The following is a 15,968-nucleotide window of genomic DNA, read 5'->3' as shown; positions in this document are numbered from 1 at the left end:
TTACCAATAATTTATCGCCAGGTACCTCGTTCAAAAAACCGTGCCATCGCATCTTACGTTCTATGCCCGGGGGGGCCTCTTACATTGACGAGTGGATACCATGCGCGACCAAAAAAACACGTAAAAAGGATGTCTTTTTCAAGATAGGGCAAGTTAAGTACGTAACGTAATAAGGGTGTCAAAAACACTAAAATAATGAAAAAAGGGTATCTATTTCGCTAGGAAAGCTACGTGTTTAGGGTCAAATTTGCGAGGGTATAAAAACTAACAAGTGGAATGCCTCTGGCCGTCTCACCTGCATCACGCGATTCAATATAGCAGCAGTGCTGATTTTGAAAACTACTATAACTCGCACAAGATGTTCAGTGATACTTGGTTACTCGTATTTCCACGTTTTATGAATTAGACCAATACACTTATAGAGATATGATGGCTATTCAACAAATACCCCCAACGTGGCCAAAGTTCTTTGACCTTACATGACCTTTGACCTTGATCATGTGACCTGAAACTCGCACAGGATGTTCAGTGATACTTGATTACTCTTATGTCCAAGTTTTATGAACTAGACCAACACACTTTCAAATTTATGGCTGTAATTCAACAAATACCCCAATTTGGCCAAAGTTCATTGACCCTAAATGACCTTTGACCTTGATCATGTGACCTGAAACTTGCACAGGATGTTCAGTAATACTTGATTAATATTATGTCCAAGTTTCATGAATCAGATCCATAAACTTTCAAAGTTATGATGGTAATTCAACAGATACCCCCAATTCGGCCAAAGTTCATTGACCCTAAATGACCTTTGACCTTGGTCATGTGTCATGAAACTCATGCAGGATGTTCAGTGATACTTGATTAACCTTATGTATAAGTTTCATGAACTAGGTCCATATATTTTCTAATTTATGATGACATTTCAAAAACTTAACCTTAGGTTAAGATTTTGATGTTGATTCCCCCAACATGGTCTAAGTTCATTGACCCTAAATGACCTTTGACCTTGGTCATGTGACATGAAACTCAGGCAGGATGTTCAGTAATACTTGATTAACCTTATGGCCAAGTTTCATGAACTAGGTCCATATACTTTCTAAGTTATACTGTCATTTCAAAAACTTAACCTCAGGTTAAGATTTGGTGTTGACGCCGCCGCCGCCGCCGCCGTCGCCGCCGCCGTCGCCGTCGGAAAAGCGGCGCCTATAGTCTCACTCTGCTATGCAGGTGAGACAAAAACCAAAATGTTTTGTAAAGGATGTACTTTTTGCCCCAGGAGTCAACACGTACTATGTGTTTAGAGTACGATTTGCGCGAGTTGGGCTGTACTAAACCCAATGATGTATAGGTAAAGGTAAAACCGACGTCCGTGTTTGAAGGCGCTGTTCTTGTTTAGGGGTTCAATTCAGGGAATACTTGCCAATAGTATCGTTTTGTTTCCAATACTTGTTAAGGATTTTCAGAATATGGAAAATACGTGTTTAGGGTGCTTTTTGAAGTCTCATGGTCGCGCATGGTATCCACTCGTGAATGGAAGTGGCCCCCCCGGGGTTCTATGTGTGCAATGACTGCGCATGCGCTACTATATGCCGATGCAAACCAAAAAAAAAACACCAAAAGTAGCTAAAATTTCACATTTTGCAAAATCCATGAAATGGCCATCTATTTTCCATATTACCTTGAATTGTTTTGATTTAGTTGGAAACTACCGAAAAAATTAAGAATATTCAGCTCTTTCATGACTCTCTTTCTTGACTCTGATTTATGATGATGTTACACTCGGTAAATGTGTTTTATTATTGTGGTCCCACATGTAGACTTTTATGGTGTTGACCAAAACCCCCATGAAAGTCTACATGCGGGACTACAATAAAAAAAATATTGACCGAGTGTAACATCATGAAATGATGAAGAAAAGACAAGAGAGAGGTGAATATTCTTACTTTTCTTGAGTTTCCAACTAATAAAAAAAAAATTCAAGGAAATATGGAAAATAAATGACCATTTCATGGATTTAAAGATGCAAAATGGGAAATTTTAGCCACTCCACTGTTGATGATTTATTTTTTATTTTTTACATCATCATAAAATGATCTTTTTCAGAGGCAATAAAGAGCTGAATATTTTTCACTGGCTTTCTTCATAGTTTCCAACTAAATCAACTAAATATTGCACACAGATAACCATTTCGTGGATTTAAAGATGCAAAATAAGAAATTTTAGCAACTTTTGGTGAAGGTTTTTTTTTAAACCTTAAACGCCCATTTATCAATAGCGAAAAGTTTTTCAAAATAAACGTAATGACTCAGGCCTACGTTGCTGAAAATAAACTTTTAAATGTGTGTTCTTTTATACTGTACATGATTCTCAATTGCTGTTAGTTTGTATGACCTTTAAAAATAAGAGTAGTGCCATCATAATGAAAAAATATATAAAACAAATTGGGGAAGCAGTTATTTCTACCGGGCAAGCAAATTTTTTCATCACTTGCCCGACAGGGCAAGTGACAAAAAAAATTCTGTAGAGGCCGCCTTACACATTCAATATACAACATTTTTCTGTTATGATTTTAAAAAAAATACAAATAATAACAGGGAAATAAAATACATGCAAACTTGATATCAGAAACAATATGCCAAATAAAATAAGAACGAGCAGGTTAGGAGTTAGGGCTAACACAAGGACAAATAAATTGCACTGAACACCGATGCAAGAGTCAACTACCACGACCCCTGCTTATTTCGTCCACATACTTGTGTCTGGAATTGGACTGTCGCCCTCTACAGGTACTTGAGAGACAGTTCTCGTTCTTTCTTGCACACTAGGAGCTAAAGAGTTTGGGTAAAGAGATTGCATCATGCCTTTGTTTCTTTTTCCACAAATTGAAGGACTTATTTTATTTCAAACACACTTTGAATTGATATTTGAACCCAGCTTTACATACTTGTACGAGACAAAAAATTTGGCTGCTTTATCAGTGACGGATCAGGTTTTCAAAATAGAAGGGACGCAAAGAGCAAATTTGAAAATAGAAGGGGCATAGGTGACAATTCTCTTACATTTATGTTTATTCATGGGATGGATATCATAGGAGCGCTCACCCCCTGCGCCCCAACCTGGAGCCACCACTGGCTTTATTCTCAAACAGGCTATATCATTTGATATTGCTGAGCTCTACAAAGTATTGTTTCGCATTTTTTAAAGTCTAAAATACACCAAGTTACACTGATTAAATCACATTAATTTTGTTCAGTGTAATTAACATTAATCACCTTTAAAATAAGCAAATTTTGGAAGTTTCAGCCATTTTTCCCCCTCACAAATCCTTCACACTAGGTTGATTAGTTGACAGGTGGGTGTTTCATAAAGCTTTTTGTAAGCTATGAGCCACTTCAAGGACAACTGGTGATCCTTTCTTAGAAACCTGGGTCCCGTAACACAAAGGTTAGCGATTGATCGTACGCTTCATTTTCACGATTGATTGTACATTGTAACTCATGGAATCAATCGTAGAATAATGTTCTACGATCATTGCTAAGCTTTGTGTTACGGGCCCCAGATCGTCCACACGAAAGGATCACAAATCGTCTATAGAGTGGCTAATAACTTACGAACAGCTTTACAAAACACTAACCAGGATTCTGTAACACAAAGCTTAGCAATCATCGTAAAAGAATACCTTTACAATTGATTGAATCGACTATAATGTACAATCAATCACAAAAATCAGGCACACAATTGATCACTAACCTTCGTGTTACACGACTTAGATCTTTCTTTAATAGAAGGGATAAATAGAGCAACAAGCTATGGACAGAATTCACATTTCAATATCAAGCTTTTAGATTATTGTTTAGAGACATGTGATAGAGATCATTATGAATTTATTCAATCTTTTCTACGTATAAGTGTATGAATTTTATCAAACTGTTGATCACATCTAATAAAAACAGTTGGGGTACAGTGGGGTTTTTTAAAACTCTAAATCCAAAGGTTGATGATTCGAACTTCTAGCCTACCATGAGAGTCCTATGGCAAGGTAGTACCATGAGCTACAAATCCGATTAACTAATTTTTCTGGATTAGTTTTCATATAGGCTTGTAGAATATGACGTAAGGAAGAAATATGCTGATTTTCTTTTTTACATGATGGCAGACAGCGGCTGAAATCAGAAAGGGAACAATTATCCCCCATACCTTAGAAATCGCCCAATCCTTTGGTTACACTTCGTAATTCCGAAGGTTCGTAATTCCGAAACACGTAAATTGCCTATACCTCGATGTTCGTTAATCCGAAAAGGTAAAAGGGTTCGTTAATCCGAACATTTGTGGCGTTATTCCGAAGGTTCGTTATTCCGAAGGTTCGATAATCCGAAAACGAAATAAGGTTCGTTAATCCGAAAACGATATAAGATTCGTTAATCCGAAAACGAAATAAGATTCGTTAATCCAAAAACGAAATAAGGTTCGTTGTTCCGAAGGTTCATTAGTCCGAAAACGAAATAAGGTTCGTTAATCATTTCATTTTTCGGACTAACGAACCTTCGGAATTACGAACCTCACTTCGTTTTCGGACTAACAAACCTTCGGAATTACGAACCTTCGGAAATACGAACCATCGGAATAACGAACCTTCGGAATATCCGAACCTTCGGAATGACGAAGCTTCGGAATTACGAATGTATGCAAATCCTTTTAAGGTGAGGAAGGATATGAGAGTTAAACTGACTTTCCTGCTACACAATCATTGTCATCGTGAAGCAGAAGAAAAAAGAAAATAATTTTACCACAAATCTTGGATTAATTTACTTTAAAGTTATAAGGCTTAATTGTTATTACATCGGTATCAGCCAAATAGCAACATCAAAGTTGGTTGGCCAAGGATCCGTTTCATAAAACTTGTTTACAATAACCGTTAAAAGCTAGTGAAATCCTTCAATCTGATTGGCTGATAGTAGATTCGTTAAAGAATTTTGCATTTGTTATTCTAACTCGTCTATACGAAACAGGACCATGCCATAAAGAAATTTGTTTTACCCTGAGTGGTGGAAGCGGTGGCTGATCGCAGTTCTTTCCCCTGAACGTTGCCTACAGAACGCAGCTCCTTCCCTGGAAGATTGCTGGCCGATCGTGCTTCTTTCCTTGGAAGGCTACTGCCCGGGGGCCTTCCGACGGGCCTCCCGGTGGGCCTTCCGACGGGCCTCCTGGTGGGCCTACCCACAAACCTAGGCCTGGAAACTGTGGTGTGCTTGGTCAAGGCAAGCTGTCATCATCAAATCATTAAATTGAAAGTATAGATTAAAATAAATCATTACAGAAATAAGAAATGCATTGCTTTTAGAAAAAAAAGTGATTTCCCAATCTTTTCATTTTTTTTCTCGAAAATTAAAGTAAAACGATAATATGCAGAGTGAGCGAGATGGAACAATTTTTTTCTGTTTTGTAGCCATTTCTTGTACTAAAGACTATGGAGCAAACTAAATGGACAAAATTTGCCTTTTTTAATCAATTTTTCAAGAGTTCTACAAATTGGGTACAAAACAGCCATACAAAGAGAAAAAGGCTACAAAATGGGGATTTGCTCATTGTAATGTAAAAAAAGGCTAAAACATGTATATAAGTACTGTATAAATCCAGCCTAATTAGTCTGTTGATTCCGCTTCTTCATGGAAAAATCAAAATAGGGGGTAATACAGGATTCAATGTTAAAAATTATCATTAGACAACTGGATCCTACAAAGTTGAATAACAATATCCATTGGGTTATATTCACTGGGTATACAAACAGGTGGTATACTCCTCAGGTAATCTTATACCTCATGGGCTAAACTCATTGGCCCGAATTCACAAAGGTGGTTTTGAAAACCCACGGTGGAGTCCATGGTTTATGCAGATTTCCTGTATAAAATACACATATTTTACCGCGTATATTAAAAAAATGTCCAATGCTGATGCGCGCTTTTGTCACAGTGCGCCAAATTGACGCCTGTTGCCGTGGTTATCCATGCTATTTTATTCACGAGTCCACTGTTTTGAATTAATGAGTCCACTCTTCAAACAGTGGACTCATGAATAAAATAGCGTATCTAACCATGGCAACAGGCGTCAAATTGGCGCACTGTGACAAAAGCGCGCACCAGCATTGGACATTTTTTTATACATGCACCCGATACGCACTAAATTAAGCGTAATTTCTACAGGAAATCTGCAGTTAACCATGGACTTAACCGTGGGTTTTCAAAACCACCTTTGTGTGAATTCGGGCCATTTGGTCTACACAACACTTGTCTAATACCCACTCAGTCTGATACCCAGACTGTTTAATTTCTTTTTTGTCTACTACTTTTGGGGTACTTTTTCAAGTTTAAAAATTGATTCATAAAGAGTGCATCTAACCATATAGACCGAATGGTTTTAAGGCCACCGCACACCTTACGACCCGACCAGTCGCCGACTGGCTTGCGACCAGGTGAGGGGAGATGTGACGTCACAGCTCTTGTCAGCTTCGAGTCGCAGACCGGTCAGAGACAAGTCGCAAGGAAAATCGGAAGGATTTGACATGTCAAATCCTTATGACTTGATCGCAAGCTTAATCCAACTTCCAACCAATCAGACAGCAGAGTTGCACGACGCGTATATGATAAACAACGCGCATACGCAGTAGTAAGCGCACTTTCTCAGATGCTATGCCAAAAAGCAAAAAGCGCATGCGTGAGTCGCAGATCAGATCACAAGGTGTGCGGTGTCGAGGCTTATGACTGCCTTGCGACTCATCTCCCCTCACTCAGTCGCAAGCCAGTCGGCGACCAGTCGGGTCGTAAGGTGTGCGGTGGCCTTAAGACAAGGTGGATAATAGATGAATTTGGACATTAGACAAGACGATGAATGGGTGAAATGGCAATTAGACCACATAGTGAGTAGACAAAACTGGTTGTAGACAAGTTAGGATTAGACCATGTGGGATTAGACCAAATGGAATGTAGACAAAGAAAGTGTAGACCAAGTGGCAATTTACAGGTTCACTGACCTTAACACCTGTTCCTTCCTTCTTAACCTCCTTCTTCTTAACACTTCCTCCTCCTCCCATCAGAAAGTGCCCTCCTTTTCTAGTCGGCTCGGGCGGATGCACCCCTCCTGGAAATCTGCCAAACTTTGATCTTTTTCGCTCAACTTCCTCAGCCGTCGGCGATTCAACCTCCTCTGTGCTGCTTCTCAACTTCAGGCCATCTCCACTCGCCAATCTCGACCTGCGACCCTCCTCGCTGGAGGATCTCGACCTGCGACTTAGGTCGACTTCAGCAACCTTCGGCGATCTGACCTCTTCTGTACTACTCCTGGACCTCCCACTTTCTCCACTCAGATTTCTCAACCTTCGACCCTCCTCACCGAGAGTTGACCTTCGACCCACTTCGCCGAGAATTGACCTTCGACCCTCTTCGCTGAGAATTGACCTTCGACCCTCTTCGCTAAGATTCCTTGATCTCCTACCCTCCTCACTAGCGTATCTTGACCTGCGACCTGGATCAGTTTCTGCAGCCTTGGGCGATTTGACCTCCTCGGTACTTCTTCTAGATTTCCTGCTTTCTTGGCTCAGATTTCTCGACCCTTTGACCTCTTCACTTGACCCTTCAACCTGCTCTGTGCTGGACCTTGACCTCTTGACCTTTGCACCTATGGGAGTAGGAGGGGCGGGTGAGGAAGTTGACAGTTTCCTTTTGCGCTCTTCCGGAGGACTAGATCCCGTGCTGGATGAAGCTGTAAGATAGATCATAAATATCAAAGGGATGAATCAACTTTGTGGAACTTAGAAAAATTTGCTTCTGACATAATGAGAGTATACTGTATCTCTTCCTAGCGTATGATGAGCAATGCCAGACAAAATTGAAAATCATTTAATTTCTGAATAGGCAAAAAATAATTCTCCCAATAGCATTCAGCCGATATCAAGCAATATATCTACTTATCGATTTTGGGATGTACACTTCCGGTTTTATGGCGCTGTGCAAAATCACTGATGCAAAAAACATAGATCTCGTCACTTCCAACCTTGCAACATTCATATAAGTACCGCTTCTTATACAAGCTAAAATGTATCAACAGGATGATCAGTTTTGGAGAATGTCTGTTTTGTGATTAAGCGACTTTCTCAGTGAAAGAAATGTTCCTTCAACCGGTAAACAAAGAAATGAATTAAAAAAATGTTTACTTCGTCAGACCTCCGGTAAGTATTCGAATCTGACCTTTAACCTCTTACCTGGAGATAAAGGTTGTAATTTCTTGGCTTCATACTTCTGTCTGTTGGCTTTCCTCTGTGCAGCATTGCGCTCTGCTCTCTCTATCTGAGCCTGAAGATTACTGAAGAAATCCTGATGAAAGGGAATGAGAGAGGGAATCTTGTATTCATACCAGTCACTTTATAATCAATACATTTGGTGCAGCCATTTTAATAATAATAATGTTTTATTTACCCAGGGTAGCCACTTCAGTTAGGAAACTGCTCTACCAGCGGGCCCTGCATAACATAATGTTATTATTACCCTTCTCCAATCTAAATGCTGAGCGCCTAGCAAGAAGGCACAAGGTCCCATTTTTATAAGTCTTATCATTTCAAACCTTAGGATCTACTTTTCACACAATGTAAGAATATCTCAAAATGTTTAAAAAAATAATGCCATGAATGGAAATTTATGCTACAAGATAAATTAATAATAACAAAAATTTAAATGCACAATAGAAGTTAAAATGAGAGTCTTCCAGTTTAAAATTTTGCATAATATTCTCTACACCAATGAGAGACTATTTAAAATGAAGCAAGTTCAGACAGAACTTTGCACATTGTGCAAGACCTCTGTTGAAACTCCTTTACATCTTTTTTATGAATGTAAGGTTGCTGAAGATTTAAGACGTGCTTTTGTTGATAAAATTGGTCTGAAGCTATCTGTCAGATATGAGGATCTATCTAGGAAAAGAATGATGTTTGGATTCATAAAGGATTGGAAGGGACCACATAAAATGTTACTGAATCACTTAATTATCTTATTGAAGAGATACATTTATATTCAGAAATGCAGGAATTTAGTAGTAAGTTTCATAGGTTTTGAAGCATTCATTTGCAAAATCAGACATATAGAATTGGTAATTGCTAAACAAAAGCACAAAGAAAACACGCACTATAGAAAATGGTCCCCTATTGAGAATTTATTTTAATTATCCATAATTATATTTTGATGAGACAATCCAAACCACCAGGGACTCATTTTTTAGCTTTTACGTCAGGTCTTTTTTTTTTTTTTTTTGGGGGGGGGGGGGGTAATTGTTACAGTGATTCCTATTTAATTATTGTTCTTTTAATTTTATACAATTATGTAATTCATGTATGATTGTTGTTTTTGTAATGTTACAAAAAAAATCATGAAAATCAATAAAATTTGGAAAAAAAAAAAAAAAAATGTGGAGAGTGGGATTGCCATCCATAAGTATCAATCTAGGAATATCATTAGAACCAGATGCAGCACTTGGTGCTCAAAGGTTAGGGAACCCCCCACCAAAAGATGGAACAGATTTAATGTGTTCAAGTTCTGCCATGTTTTAGATTTTTCATTGTGGAATCAGGTGATAAAATATTACATTCAATAAAGTTTGTTTTTCTGGGCTTGCCGAACATTGTAGGGTTGTCGTCTACATTCAAAACTCAGCATGAAAGAGTGCATTTTGTGGTGGGTTCACTAACTTTTGAGCATGCCTGTACCTATAATTTGAGATACAACTAAAGTTGGGTAAACTCTCTCAACTTCAAATACCATGGGTGTCATGAAAGCACAAGATGCTCATAGACAGGGAATCTTACTTGTTTCTTGAGTTCTTCCGGCATATCTCTGACGTTCATACCCAGGACGTTTTTCTCAATTCCATCGTAAAATATAATCCGATAACTTCCGGATGTATTGGCGCCGACAATCTTGCCCGGGTAGTAGCGACAGTCGGACCAACGTGCCAGAACTTCCTCACCAATCCTGTGATTCTAAAAACATAAAATATACAAGAATTTTATTTTCAGAGTTCCTAACAATTCCCAAACAGAAACGCTTTTGGTAATATTTCATTTTGTTCAATACATGCCTTCTACATGTACCGCTTTGTAACTGCCAGGTACAGAAGAGCAAAATCAGTGAATACATAAATTTCAGTACAAATTTAAATGAAAGAATTAATAAAACCATGAATGAAATCAACAATCAATCAAAGGCAAGTTAACGATATACATCAAATAATTGATTATTATGCATAAATAAATGAATAAATGAATAATCACAACAAGTAAAGGATTTGAATTCATGTAAATTTGTGAGGATACTGGGTACATAATATCTAGGGCTATTTCATGAAGATTTAAATTTGACTGTAAGCCAAGCGAAGTGCCAGCACATTACAGTATTCATCACATAATCTAATTGAACGATACGTGTTCATGCGCATCTCCAACGCATTATCTGACCAATGCGTTGATGCTTTATATACCGCATGCGACTGGTTATTCAAGTGGGATTCTTAGTCAGACTAAAATCTTTGTGCAACTAGCCCCCCCCCCCCCCCACCCAACTTCATGAGTCTGTCAAATTCACCGTTCTCAGCCACTCCAAGAACGTGTGTTATTTCAAAACATGTGGAGATGTGATCGCCCATGAACTTGAAGTCCTACTGGTTTAGTTCAAACTGCCCCCCTGTTGCATCATCTTACCCCTTCGGGAACCTCTTTGAATCCCTCCTTGCGATTGGACATCCTGACCAGCGAGCGGAGCTTAGGTGAGTTGTAATGGATCCACTGGTCGTAGCGGGAGTTCCAGCCTTCAAAGTGAATCTGTATCTGATGGCGTGACTCGTCAATCTGCAGTATCTTTGCGGGATACCTACGTTAGTCACAGAAAATTAACAAAATTACTGCATTTTCTTCTCTTTTTTTTGGGGTGTTCTTTACAGACGACGAAAAGACAATGATGAGAAATATGCATGTACAGTATGTAAGCATGTAAAATCTACTAAAAACTAAAAATGAATATTATCTAAATATTATAGCTTCAACTAACAACCCTTGCTGCTAATTAAAGCTATAAATTCATGTAGTTACAAGAAACACTGATTTCATGAGGAAGTCTTTAAAATCAAGGTCAAGATGAAATCGAGATGACAAGGTAATATATCACGAGTCAGTTACGATAGCTTGAAAAAACAAATTATTTTGGAACTTTAAAAGGGCTTACGAACTAGCAGCCCATTAGCCCCACCTTAACTACTCATATCTGTCCAGGTTCATTACCCATAATGCAACATTCCAAGCAATGTAGTCTTGTAATATAGCCCCATTTGAATGATAACACACAAATCCATATCGCACCATGTAGAAAAACAGGTACCGTACCTTTCCACTAAAACATTTCAGGTTTTTTTACAAAAATAAAACTTTTGGCTACTTTATCTTCTATATTATATTTTTTTTTTCATTTTTTTTATAAAACAGACTAGCTGTTTATATTACACAGTCAATAGAAAACAACACAAAATATTGGCCAGTTCATTCCCCCTTTAAGATGACTTTCAAATACAATTATTCTGTTTTTAAATGGAAATTGATTCAGCCTTTAGCTCGACTCTTAATGAGCTACACATTGTAGCCTTCATGATACAAGCTAAGAAATGAGATGAGTGACCTACCAATTATTCAGATAGTCCATCGCCTCAAGCTTGGAACCGGGTAGAAAGTCAAAGCCGACCCTCGTCATCCTACCTCTTGTTTTGGGCGGCAAGGGCTCAGGCTCCAGGGAAACACCTTTTGGATGACTAAGCCTCCTCTTGTCAACATTAGACTGTAAAATAAATAAACAAAACAGCCTCTAGCATGAGTATTCTATACTGGCCATTTGTAAGAAAATGAGAAAGGTTACATATCGCTGCATATTGGATTACGACAGACAATGCATAAATGGACCTCCGTAAGTCAAATTTCACCTTAGTTGAACACATTTCTGTGGTCCAAAAGACTTGACTTTATAGGCAGAGTTGCCTGTATTCTGGGGGGGGGGTTTCCCCTCTCAGTTTAAAACAGATTTACAGTAAAAAAAAAATCCCTATTATACTTAGTACAGAAATCTTTATTATTTTCATGTTCTTAAAGAGGAATAAAAGTTTTTGGAAAGATGGACATAGTCATTGTGATCTATCAATTTCTTTTCATAATTTAGCATATAATGAAAAAAAGAATTCCTCGAAGGATAACTTTTTAAATATTGTCAAACAAATATGATGAATAGCAGTACACCATGCCAAGCCAACAAGAGTGTAGTTCCATATAGGCCTAACTGTGAGCAATACTAGTGACCTTCCAATGAAAGGAATAAATTCATTTTTATTCCGACATTTCCACTACTTTACAGCAAACATCTGGGGACCGTTTCATAAAAGTTGTTATAATAACAGTTACAAGCTACTGAATTATCTGATTGGCTGATGGTAAATTTGTTACAGAAATCGTGCCTTTGTTACTATAACAATTAAGCCTCTACAACTGGGACCCAGTTCTTAGGTGCATTATAAACAGCTTTTTAAGATCACATTATGAGACTGTTTCCTCCATTAATTGAATTTAAAACTAAATTTCTCCATAAAAACTCACCTTACTCCTACTCAGCTCTCTACCCTTCTCACCCTTGGACAGTTTCTCCTGCCTCTCGCGCTCCTCCCGGTTCTCTCTGCGCTCTCTGGTCGAGTTGCGCATGGCACGCAGCTTACTGCTATTGGCAGAATCCCCTACGCTCTTTCCACTCCCGTCATAGCTCCCCGTGGTGCTGCTACGACTGGAAAGTGTCCCTGGTGTTGATGGTTTGTAATCACTGGAGAAAGGGGATGACGGGGGTCTGATGCTGGACTTGTTTTCGCTTGATCGGGTGGAAGTCGGCGACGGTAGCTGTCTCATGGCACCCGCCTCCAAGTCTGTAGTCATCATCTTCTGACTGTCGCTTAATCGCTGCTCTTTGTCAAATGACGGAGTACTTACACAATCTATCTCCGGTTTCTGGGCAGATTCTTCCCTCTCAGTTACTCCTTCAATTTCTTTGATCGAAGTACCGCTACAAGGTGAAGCTTCTTCCTTAGCTTCAATGCCCTCTTTGCTTGATTCTCCTTCAGCAGGTTTGGTATTTCCTCTATCGCTCGCCTGATCATCCTTCCTAGTGTAACTCTTACTAACCGGTTCATGTGTGATCTCAAAACCCTCAAAGTCACCCCCACCTACTCTGGTAATCTTCACCTTATATTGCAAATCACTCTCATCAGGAGCCTCCAAGTTACTTTCACCATCTTTTGAATTATCCTCAAGCTTCTCTGGGACTTCAACTATTGAGCAACCATCTTTCTCTAAACTCTCTTCAACCGAAGAACCCTCTCTGTCCATGCTTTCACCCAGCAGACCATCTGTGTCATCGTCACTCGAATCAGAATCATCTGCAATGAGCAACATATCCATGTCTTCACTTGATTGCGACCCATCCGATTCCTCGCCATCATCATCCATCTTTTCTGCAACGTCCACTGGAGGTTCAATGTCGACAGAAGAGTCTACGCTATCCTCCACCTTCTTACTATCCTCAACCACAGAAGGCCCTTCTTCCTCCTCATCTTCAAGAACAACTACTTCCATGTGACCAGAGTTGCCATCTGGAGGTTCATCAAGTTCAGAACTCAATACCACGACAGGACTAGAGGATCTCTCTGGATCTGGACTTCCTTTATCAGGAGGAACGGCCATCTCTTCCTTGGGGACAGTATCACTTTCCTCAGTTTCGTCTTCTTCAGTTAGATCAATTTGGAGGACTTGTTCCTCATCTGCCATTTTAGCACTGCTGAAAGAAAAAACAAGAAAAAAATAGAGCTGTGAATTGAAGGGGGGGGGGAACAAAAAACACTAGTTCTACAGTTCTGGGTTTTTGTTTAAATATGCCAGGCATGTTGAGAAACTATTTCCTTTGTGATTTAGTGCAAATGGAAACCAGGTTTCATGGACAGTAGAATCACAACTTTTATTCATTAGAAGTTACCAGGATACTAATTCAGTGTTGTAGATGTAAGGGGAAGGAAACAGTGTGTAGAAACTACACGTATGCACTGATCTTTATAATAATAATATTATTGGACTCAAATATATCTAATACCTCGGTCACATTTGCTCTACAGGCGGCCGTACGGCAAGTCAAAAACAGCTGTTTTATTCATTTTTATTCAAACCACCTATACGTAGCTGGTACAAAAAAATGTTGGAACAGCTGTTTTCGACCCACCGTACGGCTGCCGTAAAGCAAATGTGACTGAGGTATTAGTGTTTCTGTTAATTAATTTCAAAATATTAAGTTATAAATTACCATCCACTCCCATGGGAGAAGGTAATTCATGTTTCAGTGCCATTCAAACAACCACTAAAACGTAAACTTTTCCTTATTTTGACAATATTTATGGAAAAAAAAACACCTTTCCAAACGTTGCTGAAAATTTGCAATTCACATCTTTACATCCATGAAATAACTATCTATTGCCCAAATCACATTGAAAGCTTTATACCGGTAATGTAGTTGGAAACTACTAAGAATTTACAAATATTCCCTCTTTTCATGACCTTACAGATTGAAGTCAGTGGATGTCACATTAGATCATATTATCATAACTTAGATAATGTCTACCTGTTGGACTTGAATGCTATACTCTGGTGAAGAAAATTCAATTCAATTCAGCATTTATTTCCAATTCATTAAAAATACAAGTTGATATCATGATCATGTACAAACAAAGAGACAATAAAAATTAAAACATATCATTGAAACATAAATAAATACAGACGAAAGTGATAAAGTATTATTGCCAAATCATTGAAACAATATAAAAAGACGAAAGATAAATGAATGGGGAAACAGGATTGTACTAAAAACGCCAGGAGAAAATCAACGTCATTCATAAAAACTTACAAAATAATACAAAGTCAATGCCAATAGATGATCTAATAAGCTTTTGAGTCATTGATATTGAACTTATTTATGTTTTGGGGTTCCTTTTCTTTAGTAATTATAATTGTATCAGCTTCAATCGAGATGGAGTCGGATAAAAGGTCAATCAATAAATAGTTACTTTAATACCCATAATGCTCTAGGCTACAAACCTGTTTTGGAGGTGAAACATTTTTTTTCAAATTGAAAAAGAAATCCAAATGCACAAAAGAGCACATTCATAAATGTGACATTGCAGCAATTTTGAGGAAGATTCTGGGTTTTTTGGTAGATCTGTACATTAACATGGCGAGATACGTGCACATGTATCGTTATCTCGTTGGAAAAGAATCCAGGCCACGTTGTGGCTGGCCTGGCCATTTAACAACATGAGTGCATATCTTGTCATTAAGACGAGATAAAATATCTCGCCATCTTGCCATCGATCTAACTGTTACAACTTTCCACAACTCACAAGTAAACTTACACTTGGCGAGATAAAAGCCACAATAGATTTATCTATCGTATTAACTTAACTTTTGTTCACAATGATAATGCCAATATTGGTGAAATATACGTGATTATAAATAATTATTATAATAATAATAATTATTTATAACCACGTATATTTTAGTATTTGTTAAATAATAATTTGTATCTATAAATTGTTCTTCAAAACGGCATTTTGTAACATCGCTAATCGAATGTACGTCATAACAAAGCAGTTCAAGGGTCAGACCTATTGTATTTGCTTTGTTGACAAGCGGATCGAGGGATCTACACGAGATCGGTCTGGTAAGAAACCTTAAAATTTTCACTTTTTTATTAACCAATTTTTTAAACCTACCAGTCACAAATCTTTGACTCACTATTACCGGTTTCAACCAGAGAACAATAGATTCGGTCCACTGAATCTATTGTTCTCTGGCTGAAACAGGTAAT

The 15,968-nt window shown here is 38.2% G+C and overlaps 1 protein-coding gene across 4 annotated transcripts in view; it reads right to left on the bottom strand.

Annotated features, from left to right (window-relative positions):
• The window catches only part of LOC129267122 (uncharacterized), a 35,874-nt gene that overhangs the window by 16,504 nt on the left and 3,402 nt on the right, over positions 1 to 15,968 (bottom strand). Inside the window, exons 2-9 of one of the 4 annotated variants that reach the window (XM_064102821.1) lie at positions 12,671 to 13,895; positions 11,713 to 11,864; positions 10,742 to 10,910; positions 9,851 to 10,024; positions 8,258 to 8,369; positions 7,031 to 7,758; positions 5,041 to 5,266; positions 2,757 to 2,831 (exon numbers count right to left, since the gene is read on the bottom strand). In XM_064102821.1, the coding sequence (XP_063958891.1) occupies positions 2,757 to 2,831; positions 5,041 to 5,266; positions 7,031 to 7,758; positions 8,258 to 8,369; positions 9,851 to 10,024; positions 10,742 to 10,910; positions 11,713 to 11,864; positions 12,671 to 13,885 (2,851 nt within the window). In that variant the 5' untranslated portion in view covers positions 13,886 to 13,895. The remainder of the gene's footprint in view (positions 1 to 2,756; positions 2,832 to 5,040; positions 5,267 to 7,030; positions 7,759 to 8,257; positions 8,370 to 9,850; positions 10,025 to 10,741; positions 10,911 to 11,712; positions 11,865 to 12,670; positions 13,896 to 15,968) is intronic. The other 3 variants (XM_064102829.1, XM_064102843.1, XM_064102836.1) reach the window with 3 other exon arrangements.

The sequence above is a fragment of the Lytechinus pictus genome, chromosome 1, assembly GCF_037042905.1.
Source record: "Lytechinus pictus isolate F3 Inbred chromosome 1, Lp3.0, whole genome shotgun sequence".
Taxonomy (NCBI): Eukaryota; Metazoa; Echinodermata; class Echinoidea; order Temnopleuroida; family Toxopneustidae; genus Lytechinus; species Lytechinus pictus.
This window is presented reverse-complemented; position numbering and strand designations above follow the sequence as displayed.